Source organism: Schistocerca americana, chromosome 6 (assembly GCF_021461395.2).
Source record: "Schistocerca americana isolate TAMUIC-IGC-003095 chromosome 6, iqSchAmer2.1, whole genome shotgun sequence".
In the NCBI taxonomy this organism is placed as follows: domain Eukaryota; kingdom Metazoa; phylum Arthropoda; class Insecta; order Orthoptera; family Acrididae; genus Schistocerca; species Schistocerca americana.
Window position 1 is genome coordinate 409,183,914 of NC_060124.1, and position 26,455 is coordinate 409,210,368.

The 26,455-nt window shown below is 43.8% G+C and overlaps 1 protein-coding gene across 1 annotated transcript in view; it reads right to left on the minus strand.

Annotated features, from left to right (window-relative positions):
• The window catches only part of LOC124619866 (protein sly1 homolog), a 201,829-nt gene that overhangs the window by 153,513 nt on the left and 21,861 nt on the right, over nucleotides 1-26,455 (minus strand). Inside the window, exon 6 of the mRNA XM_047146485.1 lies at nucleotides 11,676-11,817. Within this exon, the coding sequence (XP_047002441.1) occupies nucleotides 11,676-11,817 (142 nt within the window). The remainder of the gene's footprint in view (nucleotides 1-11,675; nucleotides 11,818-26,455) is intronic.

The window sequence follows — 26,455 nt, forward strand, 5'->3', positions numbered from 1 at the left end:
TTTTTGGCCTGGTTTTGGTAACAGCCCTTGCTGGCGATTGCAAAAGAATATCAGCTATGGAAGGTGTGTGACACATTGACAGCATTAGTACGAGGTGCATTCAAGTTCTAAGGCCTCCGATTTTTTTTCTAATTAACTACTCACCCGAAATCGATGAAACTGGCATTACTTCTCGACGTAATCGCCCTACAGACGTACACATTTTTCACAACGCTGACGCCATGATTCCATGGCAGCGGCGAAGTCTTCTTTAGGAGTCTGTTTTGACCACTGGAAAATCGCTGAGGCAATAGCAGCACGGCTGGTGAATGTGCGGCCACGGAGAGTGTGTTTCATTGTTGGAAAAAGCCAAAAGTCACTAGGAGCCAGGTTAGGTGAGTAGGGAGCATGAGGAATTACTTCAAAGTTGTTACCACGAAGAAACTGTTGTGTAACGTTAGCTTGATGTGCGGGTGCGTTGTTTGGTGAAACAGCACATGCGCAGCCCTTCCCGGATGTTTTTGTTGCAATGCAGGAAGGAATTTGTTCTTCAAAACATTTTCGTAGGATGCACCTGTTACCGTAGTGCCCTTTGGAACACAATGGGCAAGGATTACGCCCTCGCTGTCCCAGAACATGGACACCATCATTTTTTAAGCACTGGCGGTTACCCGAAATTTTTTTGGTGGCGGTGAATCTGTGTGCTTCCACTGAGCTGACTGGTGCTTTGTTTCTGGATTGAAAAATGGCATCCACGTCTCATCCATTGTCGCAACCGATGAAAAGAAAGTCCCATTCATGCTGTCGTTGCGCGTCAACTTTGCTTGGCAACACGTCACACGGGCAGCCATGTGGTCGTCCGTCAGCATTCGTGGCACCCACCTGGACGACACTTTTCGCATTTTCAGGTCGTCATGCAGGATTGTGTGCACAGAACCCACAGAAATGCCAACTCTGGAGGCGATCTGTTCAACAGTCATTTGGCGATCCCCCAAAACAATTCTCTCCACTTTCTCGATCATGTCATCAGACCGGCTTGTGCGAGCCCGAGGTTGTTTCGGTTTGTTGTCACACGATGTTCGGCCTTCATTAAACTGTCGCACCCACGAACGCACTTTAGACACATCCATAACTCCATCACCAACTGTCTATGAATTTCAATAGGTTTCACACCACGCAAATTCAGAAAACGAATGATTGCGCGCTGTTCAAGTAAGGAAAACGTTGCCATTTAAAGTATTTAAAACAGTTCTCATTCTCGCCGCTGGCAGTAAAATTCCATCTGCCGTACAGTGCTGCCATCTCTGGGACGTATTGACAATGAACGCGGCCTCATTTTAAAACAATGCGCATGTTTCTATCTCTTTCCAGTCCAGAGAAAAATATCGGAGGCCTTAGAACTTGAATGCACCTCGTACATCTCTACCACAACTGGTGATTTTGCTTGGATGAAATTATTTTGCTCATTCTCAGTTTCTACTTTGACTATATTCTTTGTGAGCACCTTGGTGTTCACCAGAAAGGTGCCAACAGCTGTTGTCTTTTGATGCCACATGTAATCACCAACTGCAGGTGCATTGTAATACTGGTCCACATACACTGTAAAGCCATTCAGCAATAATTCTTGAGGAACCTATTTTGGAGAAGCACGAATACTGGTTCTTCTGCTTTCTACCCAGAATAATTCACATTCAGTAGTAGCATCACTCATCTGATATATTTTCATTCCAGTCTAGCAAAAAAGTGAAGCTGTAATCAACACAAAGGTTGGTTTGAACACCACAGTGCTTTATTAGGCATGCTCCTATTGGAAATAGTATACCTTTGAAATGAATTCCCCCAGCCAATTATACATGGATCTCAAAATTCCTACATATCTTCGACAGTTGGGTGAGGATATGGTGCGAAAAAAAAGAAGACTGAATTCATATTGTCAAAGTATAGGAATATTCTGAATAGTTTACATAGTTTGAATCTTTGCAAGACACAATATTTGTTGTTGCACAGATGCAAATTTGATAAGATCACTTTCGTATGATCATGACTCACAACAGAAGTAGCAATAAAAACAACTCAATTCTTTTACCATTAGTCACTGACTTTATGTTTTTTGAAACACAAATGTGAATGAAAACAGTGGAAAACAAATAAATCTTGGACATCTCCCCCATTTCTTATTTTCCCAAGGTATTATCTAACTTCAAAGATTTTTCTTCCTTTTTTCTTTTTTTTCTGAGTCTACAAATGCTAGAAATGTAGGTTTGCCTTTCCTTAATCTATTTTCTAAGATAAGTCTTAGGGTCAGTATAGCTTCATGTGTTCCAATAGTTCTATGGAATCCAAACTGATCTTCCCTGAGGTCAGCTTCTACCAGTTTTTCGATTCGTCTGTAAAGAAATTGAGTTAGTATTTTGCAGCCATGGCTTATTAAACTGATAGTTCGGTAATTTCACATCTGTCAACAGCTGCTTTCTTTGGGATTGGAATTATTATATTCTTCTTGAAGTCTGAGGGTATTTTGCCTCTCTCATACATCTTGCTCACTAGATGGTAGAGGTTTGTTAGGCCTGGCTCTCCAAGGCTGTCAGTAGTTCTCATGGAATGTTGTCTACTCCTGGGGCCTTGTTTCAACTTAGGTCTTTCAGTGCTCTGTCAAACTATTCATGCTGTATCGTATCTCCTATTTCATCTTCATCTACATTCTCTTCCATTTCTATAACATTGTCCTCAAGAACATTGCCCTTGTATAGACCCTCTATATACTCCATCCACCTTTCTGTTTTCCCTTCTTTGCTTAGAACTGGGTTTCCATCTGAGCTCTTGATATTCATGCAAATGGTTCTCTTTTCTCCAAAGATCTCTTTAATTTTCATGTAGGTCGTATCTATCTTACCCTAAGTGATATGCGCCTCTACATCCTTACATCTGTCCTCCAGCCATCCCTGCTTAGCCATTGTGCACTCCCTGTCGATCTCATTTTTGAGACATTTGTATTCCTTTTTGCCTGCTTTATTTAGTGCATTTTTATATTTTCTCCTTTCATCAATTGAATTCAATATCTCTTCTGTTACCCAAGGATTTCTATTAGCCCTCGTCTTTTTACTTACTTGATCCTCTGCTACCTTCACTATTTCGTCTCTCAAAGCTACCCATTTTTCTTCTACTGTTTTTCTTTCCCCCATTCTTGTCAATCGTTCCATAATGCTCTCCCCGAAGCTCTCAACAACCTCTGGTTCTTTCAGTTTATCCAGGTCCCATCTCCTTAAATTCCCACCTTTTTGCAGTTTCTTCAGTTTTAATCTACAGGTCATAACCAATAGATTGTGGTCAGAGTCCACATCTGCCCCTGGAAATGTGTTACTATTTAAAACCTGGTTCCTAAATCTCTGTCTTACCATTATATAATCTATCTGAGACCTACCAGTATCTTCAGGCTTCTTCCATGTATACAACCTTCTTTTATGATTCTTGAACCAAGTGTTAGCTATGATTAAGTTATGCTCTGTTCAAAATTCTACCAGGTGGCTTCCTCTTTCATTCCTTACTCCCATTCCGTATTCACCTACTACATTTCCTTCTCTTCCTTTTCCTACTATCGAGTTTCAGTCACCCATGACTATTAAATTTTCGTCTCTCTTCACTATCTGAATAATTTCTTTTATCTCATCATACATTTCATCAATCTCATCTGCGGAGCTAGTTGGCATATAGACTTGTATTACTGTGGTAGGTGTGGGCTTCGTATCCATCTTGGCCACAATAATGCGTTCACTATGCTGTTTGTAGTAGCTTACCCGCATTCCTATTTTCCTATTCATTATCAAACCAACTCCTGCATTACCCCTATTTTATTCTGTATTTCTTATTACACAGAACTTAACTTTTGTAAACCTTCTTACAATACTAGTCCCCCTTGAATCTGAGGTGATCTTGGATGGTCAAGTCTACAAAGGTTTCAAGTTTTGCAAAGAACAGAATACAAAAAGAAGAAGCACATAGGAAAAGTTTCTGGGTGTGGGTTACAATAGATTCACCGACATGTTAAATATTTATGGCAGCGGCACTTACCAAACACAGTACTTACATGATTGCACCACTAATTCTAAATTCAGTTTTTAATTTTTGCACATAATATGACACTAGACGCACACCACTAAACTGTTATGACTCACTTCAAAATGTGAGTGTCTGACTTTTCTTGTCTTTTGTGTTATACATACCAGCAGCATTCCACCTCCTTTTAGCAATTTAAAATATTGCACTCATCAAAGTGCAACACTTGGCTCTAATTATGTAGGCCCTGTATTGAAGCAACACGCTCACAGCCATTAACAAATAAATTTCACTTTCAAACCCCTTTGGTGGCAATGGTCCTGTCGAGATGTTTAATGAGGAAGTTAAAGTGGAACCAAACTAGGCCATTAGGGATAAGAACAGAAATTATACTGATGCATAAAGCCTGGTAGGTTGGTTGGTTTGCTGATTAAAGACGCCAACTGAAATGCCATCAGTCCCTCCTACCTGGAACTGGCAAGTCAACAAAACTACACACCAAAGAAGGGTCTGGTGTGCCAAATCCAAGGGAACAAAACCCCCAAGGTCTACTGAAGATCAACAAAGCCTAGGGAAAGGAACACGGAGGAAGTAAAGGGAGGAAGGGAGAAAGGCAGGTGAGGTGCCCCATCCAAGAGGCAGCTGGAGACACCGAAAGACAGGGAGTGTGACTGGGGACATACATCCTGCCATTTACCAGAGGCACACCACCCAACAATACCTCAACAACAATAGCGACACAGTTAGGGTGAGAGAAGCACAGGAAAACAGCAGAAGAACTATAGGTCAAACAGAACACATAAGAAGGAAGAAGAGCAAAAGAGCAGATAGGAAGAGGGCTGGGGTGGAGCACCAAGCCCAGAAAAAATGCTGCCTGTTTGGGGAAGAGCAGGCAACAGGGCAGCCTGTCAACCCCTCACTGGGGCAACATGACCGAGGCTCCCTCTCTTAAAGAGGCAAGTCAGGAAGATTAAGAGTCCACTTCACATTGGCTAGGTTAAGGCAGTCCAGCCAAATGTGGAACACCATCAAACATGCACAACTACAGTGTGGTAGATCCTTGTGTCAGAGGAAATGACCATGAGTCAGTTAAGTACGATCGATGTGGATCCAGCAAAAGACAATAGAGTCCTTTGAGAGACCTGCATAAAGGACCTCCACAAATTCGTGGTCTCCTTTATCGCCCATAGTTTGTTTAGCAAAGTCAGAATACGACACTCTGTATTCCAAATCCTTAAAAAATGATGGCATAAAACTGACTAAGTTCTGATTCCACAATATCGACCTCAAGAGCCACGTAGCTGGTAGTCAATTAGGCCAGCCTGTCAGTGAGTTCATTCGCCAGCATCCCAACGTGAGCCAGGATCCAGACAAAGACCACCAAGCGTCCAAGTAGTTTGAGGGGAAAATGAAAATCCTAGATGGTTAGGACCAATGAGTGTCACACTGGTCACTGCCCAAAGAATCGCTAGAGATGCGAAAGGACTCACTAGTGCAGGAACAGATACACTCAAGAGCACGAGTGATGGCTACCAACTCTGTTGTGAGAACACTGCAGCCTTACGGCAACAAGCATAGTTCATTACATCCCACATGAATGTAAGCAAAGCCAGCGTGAGTGGCAAGCACCGAGTCATCAGTATAGACTACTACTGAGTTTTGAAACATGCCAAGAATGGAAGAAAACTGGCTGTGGAGGGCCTCACGATGAGTGGGGTTTTTTTCAACCTTGTGCTAAGTCAATACAAAGCTGTGGACGGGGGTGCACCAGGGAGGCATACGTCTGTGGGCCCAAAGAAGAATTGGTTGAGGGAAAGCTGAATTTCGCCAACGGCTTGCTGCAGTGGTAACACCGGTTCCCGTCAGATCACCGAAGTTAAGCATTGTCGGGATGGGCTAGCACTTGGATGGGTGATCATCCAGTCTGCTGAGTGCTGTTGGCAAGCGGGGTGCACTCAGCCCTTGTGATGCAAACTGAGAAGCTACTTGATTGAGAAGTAGCAGCTCCGGTCTCGGAAATTGACATATGGCTGGGAGAGTGGTGTGCTGACCACATGCCCATCCACATCTGCATCCAGTGACGCCTGTGGGTTGAGAATGACACAGCGGCCAGTCGGTGCCTTTCGGTCTTCATGGCCTGTGTGGGAGGAGTTTAATTTTTAAAGCTGAAGTTCAGAAAACAGGGACCAGATGCAGATGGCAATCGTAACTCCAGACCTGGGCTACAGTTGGCAGAGGTGGATCTCAGAATCTGGAAAGAGGAGATGGTAGTTTGGGAGCACTATGGAGCAGCGAATGCGTAATGCAAAGTGATCAACTGTTGTTGGCACAGAACCGGCAACGGTGCAACCCTTGCCTTAGCTAGGGGGCTGACCACTGGGCTAGTCTGAAAGGCACTAGTTGCCAGTCATATCCCAAAATGGTGAATTGGGTCCAGCATCTGTAATGTCAAAGGTGGTGTCAAGCCAAATGCGAGACTCCCATAATCTAGACAGCAGTGGACCAATGCTGTGTAGAGCTGTATCAGAGTAGTGTGATCTGCATTCCAGGTAGTGCTGCTGAGTCATCGACAAGTACTTAATTGGGACCAACGTGTCCACTTTAGCTGATAAGATGGAGAAGCAATGTTGACTGGTCATCAAAGACGTGTCCCAAAAACTGATGAGGAGGCCTGGCCGTCAAGATGCAGATCGGAATGGGGTCAACAGAAATGCATAATGCAAGTGTTGGCAGCTGAAAAAATGTATGCCATGAGCTGGAGCCCAAGACTGTGCTTGGTGTAGTGCTCCCTGCAGTCTGTGTTCAGCAACGCCCATAAATGAATAACAAAAATAAATGCAAAAATCATCAGCTTGCAAAGGGGGGCACCGTAGGCCCTGCAGCTGCCACCAGACCATTGTCAGTTCTAAAAAGAGAGGGACACTCACAATGGAACTATGTGGAACCCCATTCTCCTGCAGACAGGAGATGCCAACCCATACCTGAAAAGTGTGACATGAAAGAAAGTTCCGAATAAAAATCAGGGGCAGGCCACAGAGGGATCAACATGTGATGATGTGGTGCCAAGTGCTATCGTAAGCTTTATGTAGATCAAAGAAGACTGTAACAATGTGTCAGCGTTGGGCAAAGGTTGTTCAGATAGTATACTCCAGGACTAAATTATCTGCAGTAGGGAGGCCTTGATGAAAACCACACTGTGTCAAAGCCAAAAGGTTCTGGGGTTCAAGGATCCACTACAACCTTCGATTCACCATACATCCAAGTAACTTGCAGAGGACACTGATTAAACAAATCAGACAATAGCTGTCAATTGGGAGAGGCGGTTTACCCAATAGCAAAACTGGAATAAAGACACTTTTTTGCCACTGGGAAGGTAATTCCCCTCCAATCCAGAGATGACTAAAAAGGGCAAGTATATGACTTTGGCTTGCCACCAATAAGCGTTGAAGCGTTTGATTGTGCACCCAGTCTGGTCCAGGAGCCATGTTGAGGCAGAAATCAAGGGCGCAGGCAAATTCTCATTTGCTAAACGGGACATTACAAGACTCCAGGCAGAGGGAAACCATTCCAGACAGTATTTGAGAAGACGAAGTGGTGTGGACAGAGGGCTGACAGTGAGGCCTGAGCGAAATGTCAAGCAAAATGCTCAGCGGTAGAGTCTGGACTGGTGAGAATAACACAATTCGGGAGATTTCTAGGAGGACAGCAGCCAATAATGTGCTGCCTGATATTTTCCCATACCTGCAAAGATGGAGTATGCAGCCCTATGGCAATGCATATTGTTACCAACAAATCCGTACCTGCTGCTTCAGAAGATAATGGGCCTCGGCAGAAGGTTGTTTAAAGGCCAGGAGTTGGTCGAGAGATGGATGCCATTTATAGCTTTGGAAGGCACAATGGCAGCCTTTAATAGCCACAGCAATTTTGGAGGTCCACCAAAGGACAATCTCACATCAGGGAGAACCTCAAGAAGAAGGAATCGCTGAAGCAGCTGCCATATGGAGGTGTCGATCAAACTCTGTACGGATTCTTCAAAGACATTGTGTTGTGGAGTGGTTGGGATGGCAACCAAAGAAGACATTCCAGTATGCATTAGTTAAGGCCCATCTGGGAGGGTGTCCAGCTGAGTGATGCTGGAGAAAAGATAAGATGATTAGAAAATGGTCACTGTTGCACCCACCGTCATTAACTCCCCACTGAACAGGAGGGGGGAATCCAGGGCTACAAACAGAAAGATCAATGGTCAATGGCTGAGAAAGTGCCACGCGCCACACTAAAGTGTGTTGAGCTCCCATGTTGAGGAGGCAGAGATCAAGCCCTGCCAGAAGGTCTTCAACAATCCCACCTGGGTCAGTGGTCGCAGAGCCATCCCACAGAGGTTTATGGGCATTAAAATCCCCAAGGAGAAGGGAGAGGGGGAGGGAGCAGTCGAAGAAGAGCAAGAAGAGCAGGAAGTGTAGGTGGTCAGTCTGAGGGGAGACAGACAGCATATCGTTACCACAGAATCTAAATGGATCTGAATGGCCATCGCTTCTAGCACGGTATAAAGATGAACCCAAGAACTACCAATGTCCGTGTGGACAAACATAACAAACACTACCAGAGGCAAGCACAGGGCTGACATGCAACACAACACAAGCTGCAGAGTAGAGTAGTACAAGAGGCTGGATGGATGTCAAACAGACCAGAATTGGTCATTGTGCCGAATTGGTGTCCGTCACTGGTAAGGGCAGAGTGACAACCATGAATGTAAGATTGGACTCTGATTGAGAGGCGGGGGGCGACACCCTGATATGTTGGTGTGGTCTCGTCATGAGACACATGCATCTTCTTCTTCTTCTTCTTCTTCTTCTTCTTCTCCTCCTCCTCCTCCTCCTCCTCCTCCTTTGGAGGGTGAGAGATGTGGTCAGGAAGATAGCAAGTTGCAGCAATATAAGGATCTGAAAGAGAATGAGCAGCCACAAGACCCACAGAGTGTGGATCCAGCATCTGACTTGAAGCAATGGGCATTTCATCCTGGAGACACAGGGGTGGATGGGGGGGGGGGGGGCTTTGCTAGAGGGAGCCCCATCTACAGTGGGTACCAGGGAAGACGGTTTTTCTCTGTTTGAGGAGAAGGAATGGTTCCGTGAGAAGCAAAGGTAGACATTTAAGACATTGACAGTCAAATTTCTGTCAGGCCTCAGAGTAGAAAGAGACGGTCTAGAGTTTTAAATTCCTGAATCTTTCTTTCCTTTTTAAGCAATCCAATGAGTGAGGAGAATGTAGAACAGAACATTTCCTGCACTTGGACAGAAGGGTACAAGGACTCCCACATGGAGATGTTGGCCACTGTCGCCACAAATAGGATTCACCTCAATTACAAAGACATGTGACTACATCAGAGTCAGTGGAAACCGTGCATGGGAGGTGGGGTATAGTGCTTCACATCACAACAGTAAACAATAACTTTGACTTTTTCTGGAAGGGTATCCCCCACAAAAGCCAGGATGAAAGTGCTGGTATCAACATGATTGCCCTTAGGACCTCTCTGGACTCAGTGACGAAATGAATGCTGTGCCATGTGTGCCATGCCAGATTAGTCCCGAGTTTCTTGTCAGATCGAAGGAGGAAGTCCCTTTGAAAAATAATGTCCTGGGTCACATTGAAGGACTGGTGAGGAATAATGCTTATTGGGATGTTCCCTAAGCAATCGCAAGCACAAACGGAAGCCGACTGGTTGGCAGAAGAGGTTTTAATCAGTAGGGAACCAGATTGCCTCTTCTAAGTGAGTCAACTTCATCAAACTTATCTTCAATATGTTCTACAGAAAAGAGAAGTTTGGTAGCAGCAAAAGTTTGGAACAAACCAAGTAATGGGGAAAGATTTTCGCCCCAAGCTAGTAGACCCAGCCCTCCTCCCAGGTGTTGGCTGGGGAGGGAAAAGCCAAGGAAGTAAAAGTAGGAGCAGAGAGAGAACCATTCCTGTCTGAAGATATGGCTGTGGAAGAGCCATCAGAAGTAAGGAGCTCAGCATGCTGCATATGCAGAGTGTCTGCCCTGATACCACCCACTCCGATTAGGGGTGCCATCCAGCCGCAGCAAGGACCACCTGGCAGGGCAGTCATTGCAGGAGTTCTGATGCCCTAAAAAGAAGTGCAACCACTTCTAGGAATACACAAGGTGGTGACAGTTCAGGAACGAGAAGCATTTTCTGTGCATTATCAGGGGGTTCAGCTAGGCGGGTACATGACAGCCTCACCACATGGGCTGGCTACATGTGCTGGTGACCTAGCAGGGGAGGGGTGGGGATATAATGGGGAAGGGAGGATGGGGGGGAGGAACCCGTGCCTGAGGTGTTAAGAGAGGGAGTCCCCCACACCAAATGGCTCACACTATAGAAAAAAAGAGAATGGAAACATGAGACAAGACCTAAAAGGACTAGCGAAACTGAGGGAAAAGACTAGCGAAACTGAGGGAAAAGACTAGCGAAACTGAGGGAATAATTGGGCCTTCGTAAAGTGAAACACTGGTGGAGAAGGGGGGGGGGTGGAGGGGGAACAGGAGAGGGATTAGCTAGGATGTGAAGGAGGAGAAATGGGGAAAGGAATGGAGTCCAAGAGAGATGAAAGGCTGCAATAGTTTGATAGCTTGGAACCCCATGCACACAACATACATACCCACAAAAGAGCTGTGGGCCCTGAAGGAGGAAGGGGGGGGGGGGGAGGGGGAGGTTAAGCCTGAAAAGAAATTAGACTAAAAAAAAAACTTTAAAAATCTCAACAGCAAGAATAAAACCACACACTTTAAGATCAGAGCTTGCAAACCAAATATGAGGCTGTGGTCAAAGGAGACAAAAGGTATTAAAGAACTTTTTAAATACAGGAAGTATGACAATGGGTGCTTTGCAACAAAAATTACATGTGGAGGAGTGTCCAGAAGTGGTAATAGTGATCAAATTTGAAGGTTCTTTTCTCTTTTTCCAAATTAACATGAGATTAACAATATTAAGAAAAGGGTAAATTGCTACGCACAGTAAAGATGACCCGTTGACTGCAGACAGGTGCAATAAAAAGACAGTTAAACATTATAGCTTTCAGCCAAAGCCTTCTTCAGCAAAGAACACACATTCATATTCACACAACTCAGGACACCTCATGCACTAATGACTGCTACCATCAGCAGCTCTGACCAAAATTCCGGCATTCCAGTCGGAGCTGTTGGTGGTAGCGGTCAGGTGTGCAGGTGGTGTGCTTGCTTCTTTTATTTGCGTGTGTGTGTGTGTGTGTGTGTGTGTGTGTGTGTGTGTGTGTGTGTTTTCTTTGCTGGAGAAGCCTTTGGCTGGAAGCTATAATGTGTAACAGCCTTTTGATTGCACCTGTCTGCAATCCAATGGGTCATTTTAACAGAGAGTAGTAATCTGTCTTTTTCTTAATATTGTTGATTTTCCAATCTGGAGTTGCCATTGTTTAACAAGAGATGAGTTTGACAGAGTGGTCCCCTATTGATGTCCTTCACAATGAAATTTGAAGGAATGAAATGTGTCAAAACAGCACTTCTATACTATAGCTTTCGTTCCACACAAATAGAAATGTTTACAATTTCATAACGAGACTTAACACTGTATCACACATATTCTCAGGATTTCAGAGAGAAAAGTTTTACCTGAAATGACCAGTTTGCGTAGCATCCATAATGAATAAACTGTTTCTAGTGTCTCTTAAATTCTCTCTAAGTTTCTTGTCTAGCTTCTCAGCAACCATCTCTGCTGCATTTCCACGAGGACTGCGAATAATTGGAACAGCTCCTACAAAATTTCAATGAAAATGAATTGTAAACAATGCTTTCTTCATGTCCTGTTCTAAGTGTAGAAGCTATCATCTGCAACTCTTTCTGCATCTCTTACACTGCCAGTTTGATACTAATGAAGTCTCTCGTGATACAGATTGTTAAGGATGGAAATCACTAGTGAAGCGAGAGGATCAGAATTTTGCTCTCATTATGTACCAATTTACATTACTGGTTCAATTTACAGGATACTTATCAAATACAAGCAACATATGCCGTAATATGATACTTTACAAGTTTTCAAACATATAATTAGGAAACACAATTTATAATCTTAAAAATCTAAATCAATCTTTAATGCAAAGAAGACAGCACAAGCTGCCTGCCTTACTCAAAATGACCTTCCTTCACATGTCATGATTAATATAACTCCTCTGTGTGTGGTTTACTGAAAATGGTGCAGACATGCTTGATGGTTACTTCTGTACATTTTTCCTAAATAATTTGAAAACTACAACTGCTCATGATAATGTAGCCCAGTACAAAATTTAAATACACGAAATTTCCGACAAAAAGGTCCTGTTCACATTTTTCTGTAGGACTAACAGTTTGCACATAGTGAGTGAGTGAATACAAAAATCTTGTGCGGAGTATTTTAATGCATTTTGGGTTGCATAAATCCCAGGGATAGGGGCATCTGAATCACCCTTATATTGCTTTGTGAAAATATGGGTTAGTTTCTAAGCTAAAGTTGGCTGTATCAGCAGCATGGTTGGTCACTTACAAAGAATATAAACTACCTCTAATGGTGCATACTAAGAGTTTATAAGAGAAGTGCCTTACTCATAACATTTATAGCTGTTGTAACTAACAGATTAGCATATCATGCTGCATACATGGGGAGGGGAGGGGGGGAGGGGGGGGGGGGGGGGGGGGAAGGAAATGGTTTCATTTCTACATGGAAAACAATTGTACTACCTCTTTACAGGAGTTGAAAACATTGCAAAAATGTCTGTAGTGGAATAAGTGGACTGCTCTGCCATTTAATTCCTATTAAATTCTTTTAATTAGACCTTTTCAAACAGTTTATTATAAATTTTTGGTTGATTGGTTTGTTGACTGGGATTTAAGAGACTAAACGGCAAGATCATCACTCTCTCAATCCCGGGGTAATTCATGTGGAATCAGTGACACCTGTGAAAGACATGTTCTGAAGGTGAAAGTATGGTGGAGCAGCTAGATCAAGGCATTGGAGGCAATATGCAGCAGGAGATGAGAAAGAATTTATGGAGAAGTTTACGGATCTGGCTGGTATGGGTGTCAGAGCAGACAAGAGTTCTCCAGTGTGAGGCGAAGCAACCACTGTATCATTGTTGTGGCGACGTCATTTATCCACTGCGCCAAAAACAGCGGGTGAAAGCTGCAGCTGATAGATATTTATCTTTGCCGTAGTCGGCTTGGTTACGAGTTGTTTATTCTTGTTAGTTTTTGATCTGTGCTTGGAAAATAAAATGTTTTCTCATTTCATGAAAAAGCTGTTACTTCATAAAATATAAAGGCTCCCATAGTGGTGACCCCGAAAAATCGTAGCAGAAGCATAAAGAAAATATATATACCGACGAGAATAATGAATTCAGAGACAAAAGCATGGGGCAGTGGAATTAAGATTGAAGACTACCGTCTGTTCGACCAAGGATCGCAATCCACGCCCTTTGATTCGCCACAAAACGGAACGACAGATGTTAACGCAAAAGATGGGAGTACCTACGCGTGACATAGAAATGTTAAGCTTTCTGCATTCTGGCTAATGTGCCCCCAGCTTTGGTTTATGCAGGCTGAATGCATATTTCGGCAGCGTGGGGTGTCTAACAACATTGACAAATTTAATATAGTGGTTTCACATCTAAATTTAGAAGTGATAGAGCAAGTAGAAGAAACCTTGTCGCAACAAAATTACTTTGTGCTAAAGGAAGCTCTCATACAGCATTATACGTTGTCACAAGATTTGCGACTACAAAAAATTTTCGCATACGAAGATTTGGGCGACAAGACTCCATCACAAGTACTCAAAGCCTTACGTACATTAGCCGGCCCGGAACTCCTACCTGAAGAGTCTTTATGTCTAATATGGCTTTGTAAACTTCCTGCTAACATCCGTGCCGTCATTGCAGCAGAAAAAGACTTACCATTGCAAGCCCTAGCAAAAAAGGCAGACACCATCGCAAACACCTTAACCAAAGTTTCTGCGTGTTCCGAATTCAACTACAGCCAGGATAGAGGTCCAAGAACGTGTAGTGTGATGGAATCTGACGTCAGTTAGCCAGGAACATGCAATAATACTTCCCAACAGCAGTGCTCATCGACCGAACCCACCGTACAGCAACTGTCAGCACAAGTGGCAAAACTCAATGTGCAAGTAACTTCATACCACCAGCAGCTACGAAATCGCAGTTGGAAAAGACGAAGAAATGCTATACAACAGGATTTGACAGATCAATGGTGCTGGTACCACACACGCTTCGGTAACACTGCCCGTCAATGTATTCAACCCTGCAGCTACCCAAACTTAATAGGCGGGCGTTAAAGGGCGCTAACATTCGTCAACAACAACATAGGCGCACGAGTCATAGCATGACTCAAAGAGGTGAAAACGCCACGGTATCTGCAGTCAACCAATCACACCGATTGTTCGTGTTGGACCTCTCTTCAGGTGAGGAGTTTCTGATTGACACAGGTTCAGAAGTCAGTGTTTATCCAAGAAAGAGAGGTGATATACTCACGACAACAACGCAACATGTGCTGACTGCGGCAAACAATTCCAGAATATCTACCTATGGTGAGAAACAGTTGGCATTACATTTGAATTCCAACTTCCATCCAAAATGGACTTTTGTGGTTGCTGATGTGCCGAGTCCTATAATTGGAGCGGACTTTTTATGGAACTACCGACTTATGCCTGACCTGGTTAACCGTCGTTTGGTGACAGTTCCCACAGAAGGGATATTGCCTACTGCGTCTTCCACATCGGTTCAAGTGCAGTGCGATGTGCCCCTGTCTTTCCGCACGAAGATTTCCGGCTCCTCTAACGCGTCATCCGCGTCGGGATATTGTGATACGATTTTGTACCCGCAACTAAGCGGGGCGCACACGTGTGTGTCATGCAAGAAGACACCTGACAGTCGTAACAATTCGTATACTGTAGGCAATATCAGAGCACTGTCGGAGGAATCACTTTTTCATAAACTGCTTCAAGACTTTCCAGCACTTACCGAACCCATCAACGCAACCAGGAAATGCAGACACAATACTCAACACCACATCAGCACGACACAAGGTCAACCCGTTGCCTTCCGCCCGCGGTGTCTGCCTCCAGAGAAGCTGCTCGCGGCGCGAGCTGATTTCGACAGACTTCTAAAAACAGGTATTGTAAGTAGGCCTGATAGTTCATGGGCATCTCCAATCCACATAGTCCGTAAAAAAGACAATTCATGGAGAGTATTGTGGAGACTACAGGGCGCTCAATGCCCGCACAGTTCCCGACCACTACCCAGTACCCAATGTGACTGATTTTAACAGTACGATTAGCAATGCCAAAATATTTAGTGTGATTGATTGCGCCAAAGCATTTTCCCAGATTCCCATGGCTCCATCTGACATTAAAAAAACAGCAGTTACCACGCCATTCGGTTTGTTTGAGTACAATTTTATGCCATTTGGCCTCAGAAATGCTGCCCAAACATGGCAAAGATTCATGCATGAGGTGCTTCGAGAATTACCATTCGTATTTTGTTGTATGGATGACATTTTAGTATTCTCTGGTTCTGTATATCAGCATGTCGAACATCTGCAGCAGCTTTTCCGCCGTCTGACAGAGTATGGCATAATTATTAACAAAACAAAGTGCACGTTTGGAAAACGCGAGGTTAAGTTCCTGGGATATTTGGTTTCTGCAGCAGGCCTGTCACCTTTGCCTGAGCGGGTTGAAGCAGTACAACAGATACCCCTTCCCTTACAAAGGACTTTGCAGATTTTTAGGCATGCTCAACTATTACAGACGTCACTTACCTAAATTAGCTGCCGCCCAAGAGCCACTCACAACGTTACTTGCAGGTAAAAATACAACAGGAAATCGTAAAATTCCATGGAGTCCAGATGCTGAAGCAGCTTTCCATGGCTTAAAGAAATGTCTTTCTCGAACAACACTACTGGGACATCCAAGATTGAGCGCTCCTTTAGCGCTCATGGTTGATGCGAGCCAAACAGCAGTGGGTGCAGCACTACAGCAAGAAGTTGATGGCAGATGGCAGCCGCTTGCATTTTTCTCTAAAAACCTGACTCAACAGCAGCAAAAATGGAGTGCTATTGACCGTGAGTTGCTTGCTATTTACTTAGCCATAAAGCATTTTCGCACGTCTGTCGAAGGGAGGCACTTTGCAATTTTTACCGATCACAAGCCATTAGTAGCTATATTTCAACGAGACACGGAGCTCAATTCATCATGTCAGTGCAGGCAAGTTGAGTACATTGCACAGTTCACAACTGACGTGCGTCACATTTCAGGAAAAGACAACCTGGTCGCAGATTGCTTGTCTATGAATTGTGCCAGTTTAAATTCAATTCGTTGGACCGAGTTAGCGTCTAAACAACGAGAAGATCCTTTCTTGCACCGTCTAATAGAGGAGCAGAGAACTGCGCTGCAGCTCAGACGTGTGTCTGTCCCAAATGTTCCAGACGGAATTTGGTGTGACGTAGCAAAAGGAAAGGAGCGGCCTTACATACCAGAACAATATCGTCGCGAGATTTATAGTGCACTACATAACCTATCACATCCAGGAGTACGAGCTACAGCCAAGTTAGTTTCCTCCAAAGTAGTGTGGCCTGGAATACAAAAAGATTGTCGTGCATGGGCACGTGCATGCCTAACATGCCAGTGTAATAAAATCAGCAGACATGTCTTTGCACCTATTGCTGACTTCCCGACGCCATCTGCAAGATTTTCACATATACATGTAGACATTGTGGGCCCGCTATCATGCTCTTCAGAACAACGCTATTTGCTCACAATCATTGATCGTCTTACCAGGTGGCCAGAAGTAGTTGTAATACAAGACATTTCTGTGAAGTCGGTTGCAAAAGCACTGTTGCATTCATGGTTCTCCAGGTTTGGCGTTCCGCAAAACATAACAACAGATCGCGGAAGGCAGTTTGAAAGCCAACTTTTCAATGAACTTTTACTACTGTGCGGGTGCAACCACCTACGCACCACAAGCTATCATCCATCTAGTAATGGAATGGTGGAACGACTACACCGTACGCTCAAAGCTGCATTAATGTGTAGTTCCACTTCATGGCCTGAAGCACTACCGCTGGTCCTACTCTGATTGAGAATGGCCGTGAAGGAGGACTTACAATGCTCTTCCGCAGAATTGGTTTATGGCGAGCAATTGAGGGTTCCTGGAGAATTTATCGTTCCAGCATCTACACAGCCGTTCGCCCCTGAGCTATGCACACAATTCACGAGACAACTCAGCGTTAGAATGAGAAACATCAAACCCACTAACCCTGTCAGACATGGAGACTGGAGAGTGTTTGTACATAAAGACCTGCAAGCAACGTCCCACGCGTGGCTTAGGGATGGTAAGGTGTGCCCGCCGCTTGTTTCGCCTTACTCTGGGTAATCACAAGAGGAAGCCACAGCTTCAAAATCGATAAGGATGGTAAAGAAGAGACAGTCTCAATTGAGTGGCTTAAACCTGCTTACACCGAAGAGGGTACACTCCTTCCTCGGTCTGCAAAATCACCCTCAAACGTGGAGGCCAAAGAAACAGCCGAGCCCTCGGTTTCAGAAGAGGGCAACGAAGCAGCAAGTGCAGAACAGGAGCAGCCATTGCCTGCACCAGATGTTTTCACGAGAGCTGGTAGAAAAATCAAGTGCAAGTTTCCCCACATACCTGGTGCACCCAGTTTCAAAAGGACGGGGGCTGATGTGGCGACATCATTTATCCACTGCACCAAAAACAGTGGGTGAAAGCTGCAGCTGATAGATATTTATCTTTGCCGTAGTCGGCTTGGTTACGAGTTGTTTATTCTTGTTAGTTTTTGATCTGTGCTTGGAAAATAAAACGTTATCGCATCTCATGAAAAAGCTTTTACTTCATAAAATATAAAGGCTCCCATAGAGTCGAGCAAGTGTGCCTGGACTTACCCCAATCCACTACTAACAGCACCACTTCATCATAACGCACCAGTGCTCAACATACAAAGGATTGCAGAATAATTTTAAAAAAGTGAAATTAAAAAGTAAAATAACTTTTTCAAATTTGTCCGTGTGTGCTCAAGTATATTAAAGTCTCAGAATGACCAAATGCATATGTTAGGAAAAATATACGATCTTAAGAACAAGTGGCACTGAATAATAAAACTAAAAACTGTTCAGAATATGCAAATATATGTCACAATTAAATGTTACAAGTCATAACTTGATCAAAACAATTTTTTGGTTAAAATTAATGTTTTTACCAAAATTTAAGCTGCTAAATATTAGACTCAGAAAGCTAAAAATTAGTATGTAGCTTTAGTTTCATGTAAAACAATAAGAATGTGACATGAACAAGCTACCTCTATTAGTTTCCAAGGTATGTATTAAAAACCAAATTGGCAACAAAAATGTCCTTATTCATGGTAGATTAAGTATTATTTGCATTTGTTATAGAAAGTTCTAATTAGAGCACTTGATTACACTCGTGCAATAATACAGCTGTACCAAGTTTCAAGACTATTGTAAAAAACAACGATTACAAGGAATCAAAGAGGCAGTTCAGAGGTCCTGTTCTACTGCTGTTTCAGTTCTAAAAATTCTAACTGATGAAGTTTAAATGCAGTCGTGCTAAAACTTTTTCAGTAACTAAAGCAAACTTACCCTATTTATATAAAAATTAAGAAGACTGTAAATTGTTAAACAATAAAGCTGTTAATCAATGTGTGTCCGAGAAAGGGGCCATTTAGATACTGTTCCCTGTGACTGGGGCATTTGATACCAAATGTTCCATTTGGTGGTCAGCTGCACCCATATGTAAAACCAGCTGCAGAAGCAATGGAAAGAGACACTTCACACTGAGATATCAATCTATTTACATCAGTCAAATGCCTGTGTCATTGTGTCATGGTTGACGTCAGAGCTGGGACACATGAATGCGTTTTCATTAAAAGTAGGAAATGAACTTGTGAGAACTGTACGCCATCCTGGATCACTTAGATTTCATGGAAGTAACTGTTTGTGTGCCACCTGTAATGTTGACAACACTGTGTGGCAAGTAGCAAGATTATTTTCCATTTTTAATGTGAGCAGTTAACTTTTGGTGATCAGAAGCCAAGGCAATAGACTGTTTTTGATAGGAATGATGATATTATTATCGTTATTATTATTATCGTTATTATTATTATTAGGGATATTACTGTATTTTGTATGTGTGAACTTTTACAGAATATATCAATCAGTTAAAACTCAAGACTTTTATTTATAGTCATAATTCCTGATCCTATTGAGTAAATAGCACGTAGGAACATTTTCTTTCAGTGAGCACAAAGAGTAATGTGGACTTGCGGACTGGAAATTATGGTCAGTGTGGTCTCCTTTGCTTTCTGGCTGACTGAAAAAATAGTTTTCAGGTTCCAGTTAACAGCAAAGGTAGGTGTAAAGCATGCACAGGCAATTTAAGTGTCTTTTCATAACAACACAACAAAGCATCAACCATTTGATTATTATCCACCAACCTACAAGGGCTCATCCACTGGCAAGGAAAGACCCATCAGCCAGCCCCATCAATGGCAAAAACAGATACAGAGCAAAGAATGTTGCTGAGTTGGCAAATCCAGTACAGTAAAAGTGAGAAGATTAAAAATGCAAGGGTCATAAATTAGACTGTCAGTAATAAAAACGAGAGGAGAGAAATAGGGTAAGGCAGTAACTAGGTGCCCTTGGACATCTGCATGCAGTGGGAATCACCTCACCCACAACAACCTCTGGTCCAGTGCAGTAAAGGCATTATAAAGCACCTGCTATTCAACAGTGTTACCTCTCAAACAGAAAATAGTGTGCGGCAGAGAGGAGACAAACTGCACATACAAGCAATTAAAATTAAGTAAAAGAGAAATGAAAGAGTGAGCTGGTTAAGAAGGTAAAGTCTAAAGTCGGGGGTCCCCCAGACCCAGCATGCTGTGGGACACCCCAAACCACAACCACCCTGCCCCTATCCCAAAGACTAAAGACTGCTTACGACCTTATACCTGAAAACAAAAACCCTTTCATGGAGAAAACAGACAACCAGTTCAGCCATCGATCAATCATCTGTCAATATCTGAGGTAAAGAATTTGGAAGCCCATGCTTAGCATGGAGGACCAGAGAATACTACTAGGATATGGGGCGTCTGTAAGGCTCCGCAACTAAAATGTGGGAGTGACTCATTATGTAAAACAAAACTACGAGTTAGCCTGATATGATAAAAGTGGAGGCAACACATGGCAGTGGATTCCTTCCAGGAGGAATGAAAGGAAGTGTGCCATGCAGCAGGTCTCCTTGACAGTGCAAATGATCATGTGCCATTGTTGGCCAGGAGGCCCCATCTGGGGAAGTTCAGCTGCTGGGTTGCACGTCTTATTTCACATGAAGCCACATTGGGTGACTTGCACATCAGTGATGATGAGATGATGATGAAAACAAAACAATCAGATGTACAGTTTGGATTTCGGAGCAGTTACTCGACTTCTCACCAGCTGCTGCGACTGGTGCAATTGGCAATGAGGGCACTGGAAACAAGGGATTTCCTTGGGGCACTGCTTCTTAATGTGTGCATAGCATCTGATTCATGTGGCATGAAGGCCTTGTGTATAAGCTCTTTGTACTCCGGATACTGACATCACAAGGGGTCCTTCTTCAGTCCTACCTAGCTGAGAGGACCTTCCATGTAAGGGCAGACAATGGGTTATTCATAGAGTGGCAGATATGCGCAGGGGTGCTGCAGTGGTTGGTCCTCGGCCCCTTGCTGTACTACTCCTACACTGCTGATGCACCATGGTGGCATGAATAGAACTGGCACTTTATCCTGGCGATACAATGCTGTTCAAGACAATAAGAAGCTGCCTACAACTTGGGTGTGATGAATGGCAAGCATGGGTACTGAAGTGGCAACTTAAATTCAATGCTGCCAAGAGCCAGGCAGTCGTCTTCACTCAAAGGATGCTGCTGCCAGATCTGCCACTTGTCAACATCATAGGATGCCCCACCCCATGGACAAAGACCATAAGATACCTCAGGGTGATCCTTGACAAAAGACACCTGGACCCTGCATATATGTGGCATCAGAAGCAGAGCAGTGGGGCATCTCTCCACTCCATATCCTCCGCTTAATTCCCGGTTGTCACTGTCTCTGCACCACAGATTCTGCTCTACCTAAAGCTGGTCAGATCATTGCTAGAGAGTACATGGCTGTGGTGTGGGGAAAGGCTGCCGACTCTCACATTGCGGCACAGCAGAGGGTGCAGAACTGAGCATTGAAACTCACTCTGTACCTCCCAAGAATGTATCCAATTAATCTGATGCATGAAGAAATAGGCATCCTGCTGCTGTTGGACAGTACCCAGTAGATTGCTCGCATCTTCTATGAGAAATCTGGTTACTCCTGCAATCAGCTCATCCTGGAACTGGGCCATCAATAACACTGCAGGCTGACAACACACTGGCTGGACCTGCTCTGAGAATAATTTTCTCTGCAGCAGCAGGAGAACAACTCACCTCCACATCACCAGAGGCCATTCTTGCCACAAGAATAATTTTCCTTGCAGCAGCTTGAGGACAAGCATCTCCACATCACCGGAGCCAATCCAGCATGTCAGGTAATCATTATACAATACTGAGAGGTTCAGCAGAAATAACATTTTGATGTTTAAGGAGTTCACAAGCCAATCAAGAATACTTGACAGATAAGTGACTAGCGACTAGAAGGTGTAATGGGACACCCTCCTCAAAATATATATAGGGAAAATTTCGAAGAAACTGCATGTGAATGTATTAAAAGGAGTGGTTTTGTGTGTCTCCACGTGGGAAAAATATATCTAAAAACAAAGATGATGTGACTTACCAAACGAAAGTGCTGACACGTCGATAGACACACAAACATACACACAAAATTCAAGCTTTCGCAACCAACGGTTGCTTCATCAGGAAAGAGGGAAAGACGAAAGGATGTGGGTTTTAAGGGAGAGGGTAAGGAGTCATTCCAATCCCGGGAGCGGAAAGACTTACCTTAGGGGGAAAAAAGGACAGGTATACACTCGCATACACACACATATCCATCCGCACATACACAGACACAGACACAGACACAAGCAGACATTTGTAAAGGCAAAGAGTTTGGGCAGAGATGTCAGTCAAGGCAGAAGTACAGAGGCAAAGATTATGTTGAATGAGCGGCGGCAACTCGAAATTAGTGCAGGTTGAGGGCTGGTGGGTAACGAGCAGAGAGGATATACTGAAGGGCAAGTTCCCATCTCCGGAGTTCTGACAGGTTGGTGTTAGTGGGAAGTATCCGGATAACCTGGACGGTGTAACACTGTGCCAAGATGTGCTGGCCGTGCACCAAGGCATGTTTAGCCACAGGGTGATCCTCATTACTAACAAAGACTGTATGCCTGTGTCCATTCATGCAAATGGACAGTTTGTTGCTGGTCATTCCCACATAGAAAGCTTCACAATGTACGCAGGTCAATTGGTAAATCACGTGGGTGCTTTCACACGCGGCTCTGCCTTTGATCGTGTACACCTTCCGGGTTACAGGACTGGAGTAGGTGGTGGTGGGAGGGTGCATGGGACAGGTTTTACACTGGGGGGGCGGTTACACGGGTAGGAGCCAGAGGGTAGGGAAGGTGGTTTGGGGATTTCATAGGGATGAACCAAGAGGTTACGAAGGTTAGGTGGACGGCGGAAAGACACTCTTGGTGGAGTGGGGAGGATTTAATGAAGGATGGATCTCATTTCAGGGCAGGATTTGAGGAAGTCGTATCCCTGCTGGAGAGCCCCATTCAGAGTCTGATCCAGTCCCGAAAAGTATCCTGTCACAAGTGGGGCACTTTTGGGGTTCTTCTTTGGGAGGTTCTGGGTTTGAGGGGATGAGGAAGTGGCTCTGGTAATTTGCTTCTGTACCAGGTTGGGAGGGTAGTTGCGGGATGCGAAAGCTGTTTTCAGGTTGTTGGTGTAATGGTTCAGGGATTCTGGACTGGAGCAGATTCGTTTACCATGAAGACCTAGGCTGTAGAGAAGGGACCGTTTGATGTGGAATGGGTGGCATCTGTCATAATGTAGGTACTGTTGCTTGTTGGTGGGTTTGATGTGGATGGACGTGTGAAGCCGGCCATTGGACAGATGGAGGTCAATGTCAAGGAAAGTGGCATGCGATTTGGAGTAGGACCAGGCGAATCTGATAGAACCAAAGGAGTTGGGGTTGGAGAGGAAATTCTGGAGTTCTTCTTCACTGTGAGTCCAGATCATGAAGATGTCATCAATAAATCTGTACCAAACTTTGGGTTGGCAGGCCTGGGTAACCAAGAAGGCTTCCTCTAAGCAACCCATAAATAGGTTGGCATACGAGGGGGCCATCCTGGTATCCATGGCTGTTCCCTTTAATTGTTGGTATGTCTGGCCTTCGAAAGTGAAGAAGTTGTGAGTCAGGATGAAGCTGGCTAAAGTAATGAGGATAGAGGTTTTAGGTAGGGTGGTAGGTAATCGGCGTGAAAGGAAGTGCTCCATCGCAGTGAGGCCCTGGACGTGCAGAATATTTGTGTATAAGGAAGTGGCATCAATGGTTACAAGGATGGTTTCCGGGGTAACAGATTGGGTAAGGCTTCCAGGTGTTCAAGAAATTGGTTGGTGTATGTGATGAAGGTTGGGAGACTGCATGTAATGGGTTGAAGGTGTTGATCTACGTAGGCAGAGATATGTTCTGTGGGGGCTTGTTAACCAGCTACAATGGGGCAGCCGGGATGATTGGGTTTGTGAATTTTAGGTAGAAGGTAGGGGTGCGGGGTGTCGGTGGGATCAGTAGGTTGATGGAGTCAGGCGAAAGGTTTTGTAGGGGCTCCTTCATGAAATCCTCCCCACTCCAACAAGAGTGTTTTTCTGCCGTCCACCTAACCTTCGTAAGCTCTTGGTTCATCCCAATGAAATCCACAAACCACCTTCCCTACCCTCTGGCTCCTACCCTTGTAACCACCCCCAGTGTAAAACCTGTCCCATGCACCCTCCCACCACCACCTACTCCAGTTCTGTAACCTGGAAGGTGTACACGATCAAAGGCAGAGCCACGTGTGAAAGCACCCACGTGATTTACCTACTGACATGCCTACACCGTGAAGCTTTCTATGTGGGAATGACGAGCAACAAACCGTCCATTCGCATGAATGGACGCAGGCAGACAGTGTTTGTTGGTAATGAGGATCACCCTGTGGCTAAACATACCTTGGTGCACGGCCAGCACATCTTGGCACAGTGTTACACCGTCCGGGTTATCTGGATACTTCCCACTAACACCAACCTGTCAGAACTCCGGAGATGGGAACTTGCCCTTCAGTATATCCTCTCTTCTCGTTACCCACCAGGCCTCAACCTCCGCTAATTTCAAGTTGCCGCCTCTCATACCTCACCCGTCATTCAACAACATCTTTGCCTCTGTACTTCCGCCTCGACTGACATCTCTGCCCAAACTCCTTGCCTTTACAAATGTCTGCTTGTGTCTGCGTATGTGTGGATGGATATGTGTGTGTGTGCGCGCGAGTGTATACCTGTCCTTTTTTTCCCCCTAAGATAAGTTTTTAGATGATGTGACTTACCAAACGAAAGCGCTGGCACGTTGATAGACACACAAACAAACACACAATATTCAAGCTTTCGCAACAAACTGTTGCCTCATCAGGAAAGAGGGAAGGAGAGGGAAAGACGAAAGGATGTGGGTTTTAAGGGAGAGGGTAAGGAGTCATTCTGTTTGGATGGATATGTGTGTGTGCGCGAGCGCACACCCGTCCCTCCCTCCCTCCAAGGCAAGTCCCCCCGCTCCAGGGACCGGAACGACTCCCCACCCCCTCCCCCAAAACCCACATCCCCTCATCCCTCCCCCTCCCCCCCCCCCTTCCGGGTTACAGGACTGGAGTAGGTGGTGGTGGAAGGGTGCATGGGACAGGTTTTACACCGGGGTCGGTTACAAGGATAGGAGCCAGAGGGTAGGGAAGGTGGTTTGGGGATTTCATAGGGATGAACTAAGAACTATATATACCTGTCCTTTTTTTCCTCCTACTAAGATAAGTTTTTAGATTTTTTATATATATATATATATATATATATATATATATATATATATATATATATATATATACACACACAGAAATAACTGATACCATGTATACTATCAATTCCTGTAAAGGTGAAAATTATCTCAGTTGTTTAAATGAATGAACTTTGTATGATTTTGTATACAATGTATTATATTTCAGACTAAAATGTATAAAAAGAAATTAATTTGTTACAACTGATATCCACTAATGGTTAAAAATTATTCTTGTTGTAGAAATATTTGAAACTAGAAATTCTGGTATACTTAAAATTCATATCATTGATTGCACAATCTAATGCTAATAATTAAATTTATTTCTCGATTCATTTACAAAATAATGATGTATTTTAGCAAAGAGCCTTTTTTTGTTAAGAAAGTTTGTAACCTCTTTTGCTTTGTAAACTCTTTGAAATATTGTAAATACCACAGAATATGAGGAGTAGTGGGCATGCCTCTGATGGAAACATAAGTGTTTCTTTAATTTTGTCTACAACAATGTATTTTTGTAATGGAGATTGTAAAGTCAGTGTGGTATAGAAGAATGGGATAAAATAAAAGAAATATAGAGGCAAGTCTTCATCAGTTATTCAGTCATCAGGAACCCACAATGTTATAAACCAAAATTTCAGCTGTAAGTATGTACCCATAGATGCAAGAATTAGAGCCAATAACAAGAAGAAGAGAAAATGAAGACAACTAAAAAGTTCTTCTTTTGCATATTTTCTGCCTCTTGAAGCTTTCAAAAGTTTTATCGACAGAGAATTTCAATAGTGATGTGTAGAAGGGTAAGATTACAAAGGGGACTACAAATTACTTCAGCCAAAAGGTGGTAAATGAAAGAATATCATGAGAAAGGAAGGCAGAACTTAGGGAATACTCAGGTTGACATCAAAGCTGTCACTATGAGAAAGAGAACAAGAATAGGAATGGTAGTCAGAGATAAGAGACTGCAGCACAGGAAACGTAGTAGGAACTGCAATAGCTCGGGGTCTCGTGGTCACCATACTCTCACCCCCTAAGGGTGTCAAGTACGAAGACACAGTGCCAAAGACACTATTCATTTACATATGTAAATACGTCACTTATTGAACTAGTAATCCTGATTTGTTGCTACATGCAATGCAAACGTTTTAAGGAACGTTTTAAAAAAAGTATCAAGAGTCAAGATGAATCAGCTTCCTTCAGATAAATGTATTTACTGTAAGAATAATAATTTAGTGTTCTAAAAAACTGATAGTAAAAAAGGCAAGAATGATGCATATATAATAATATCTACATCT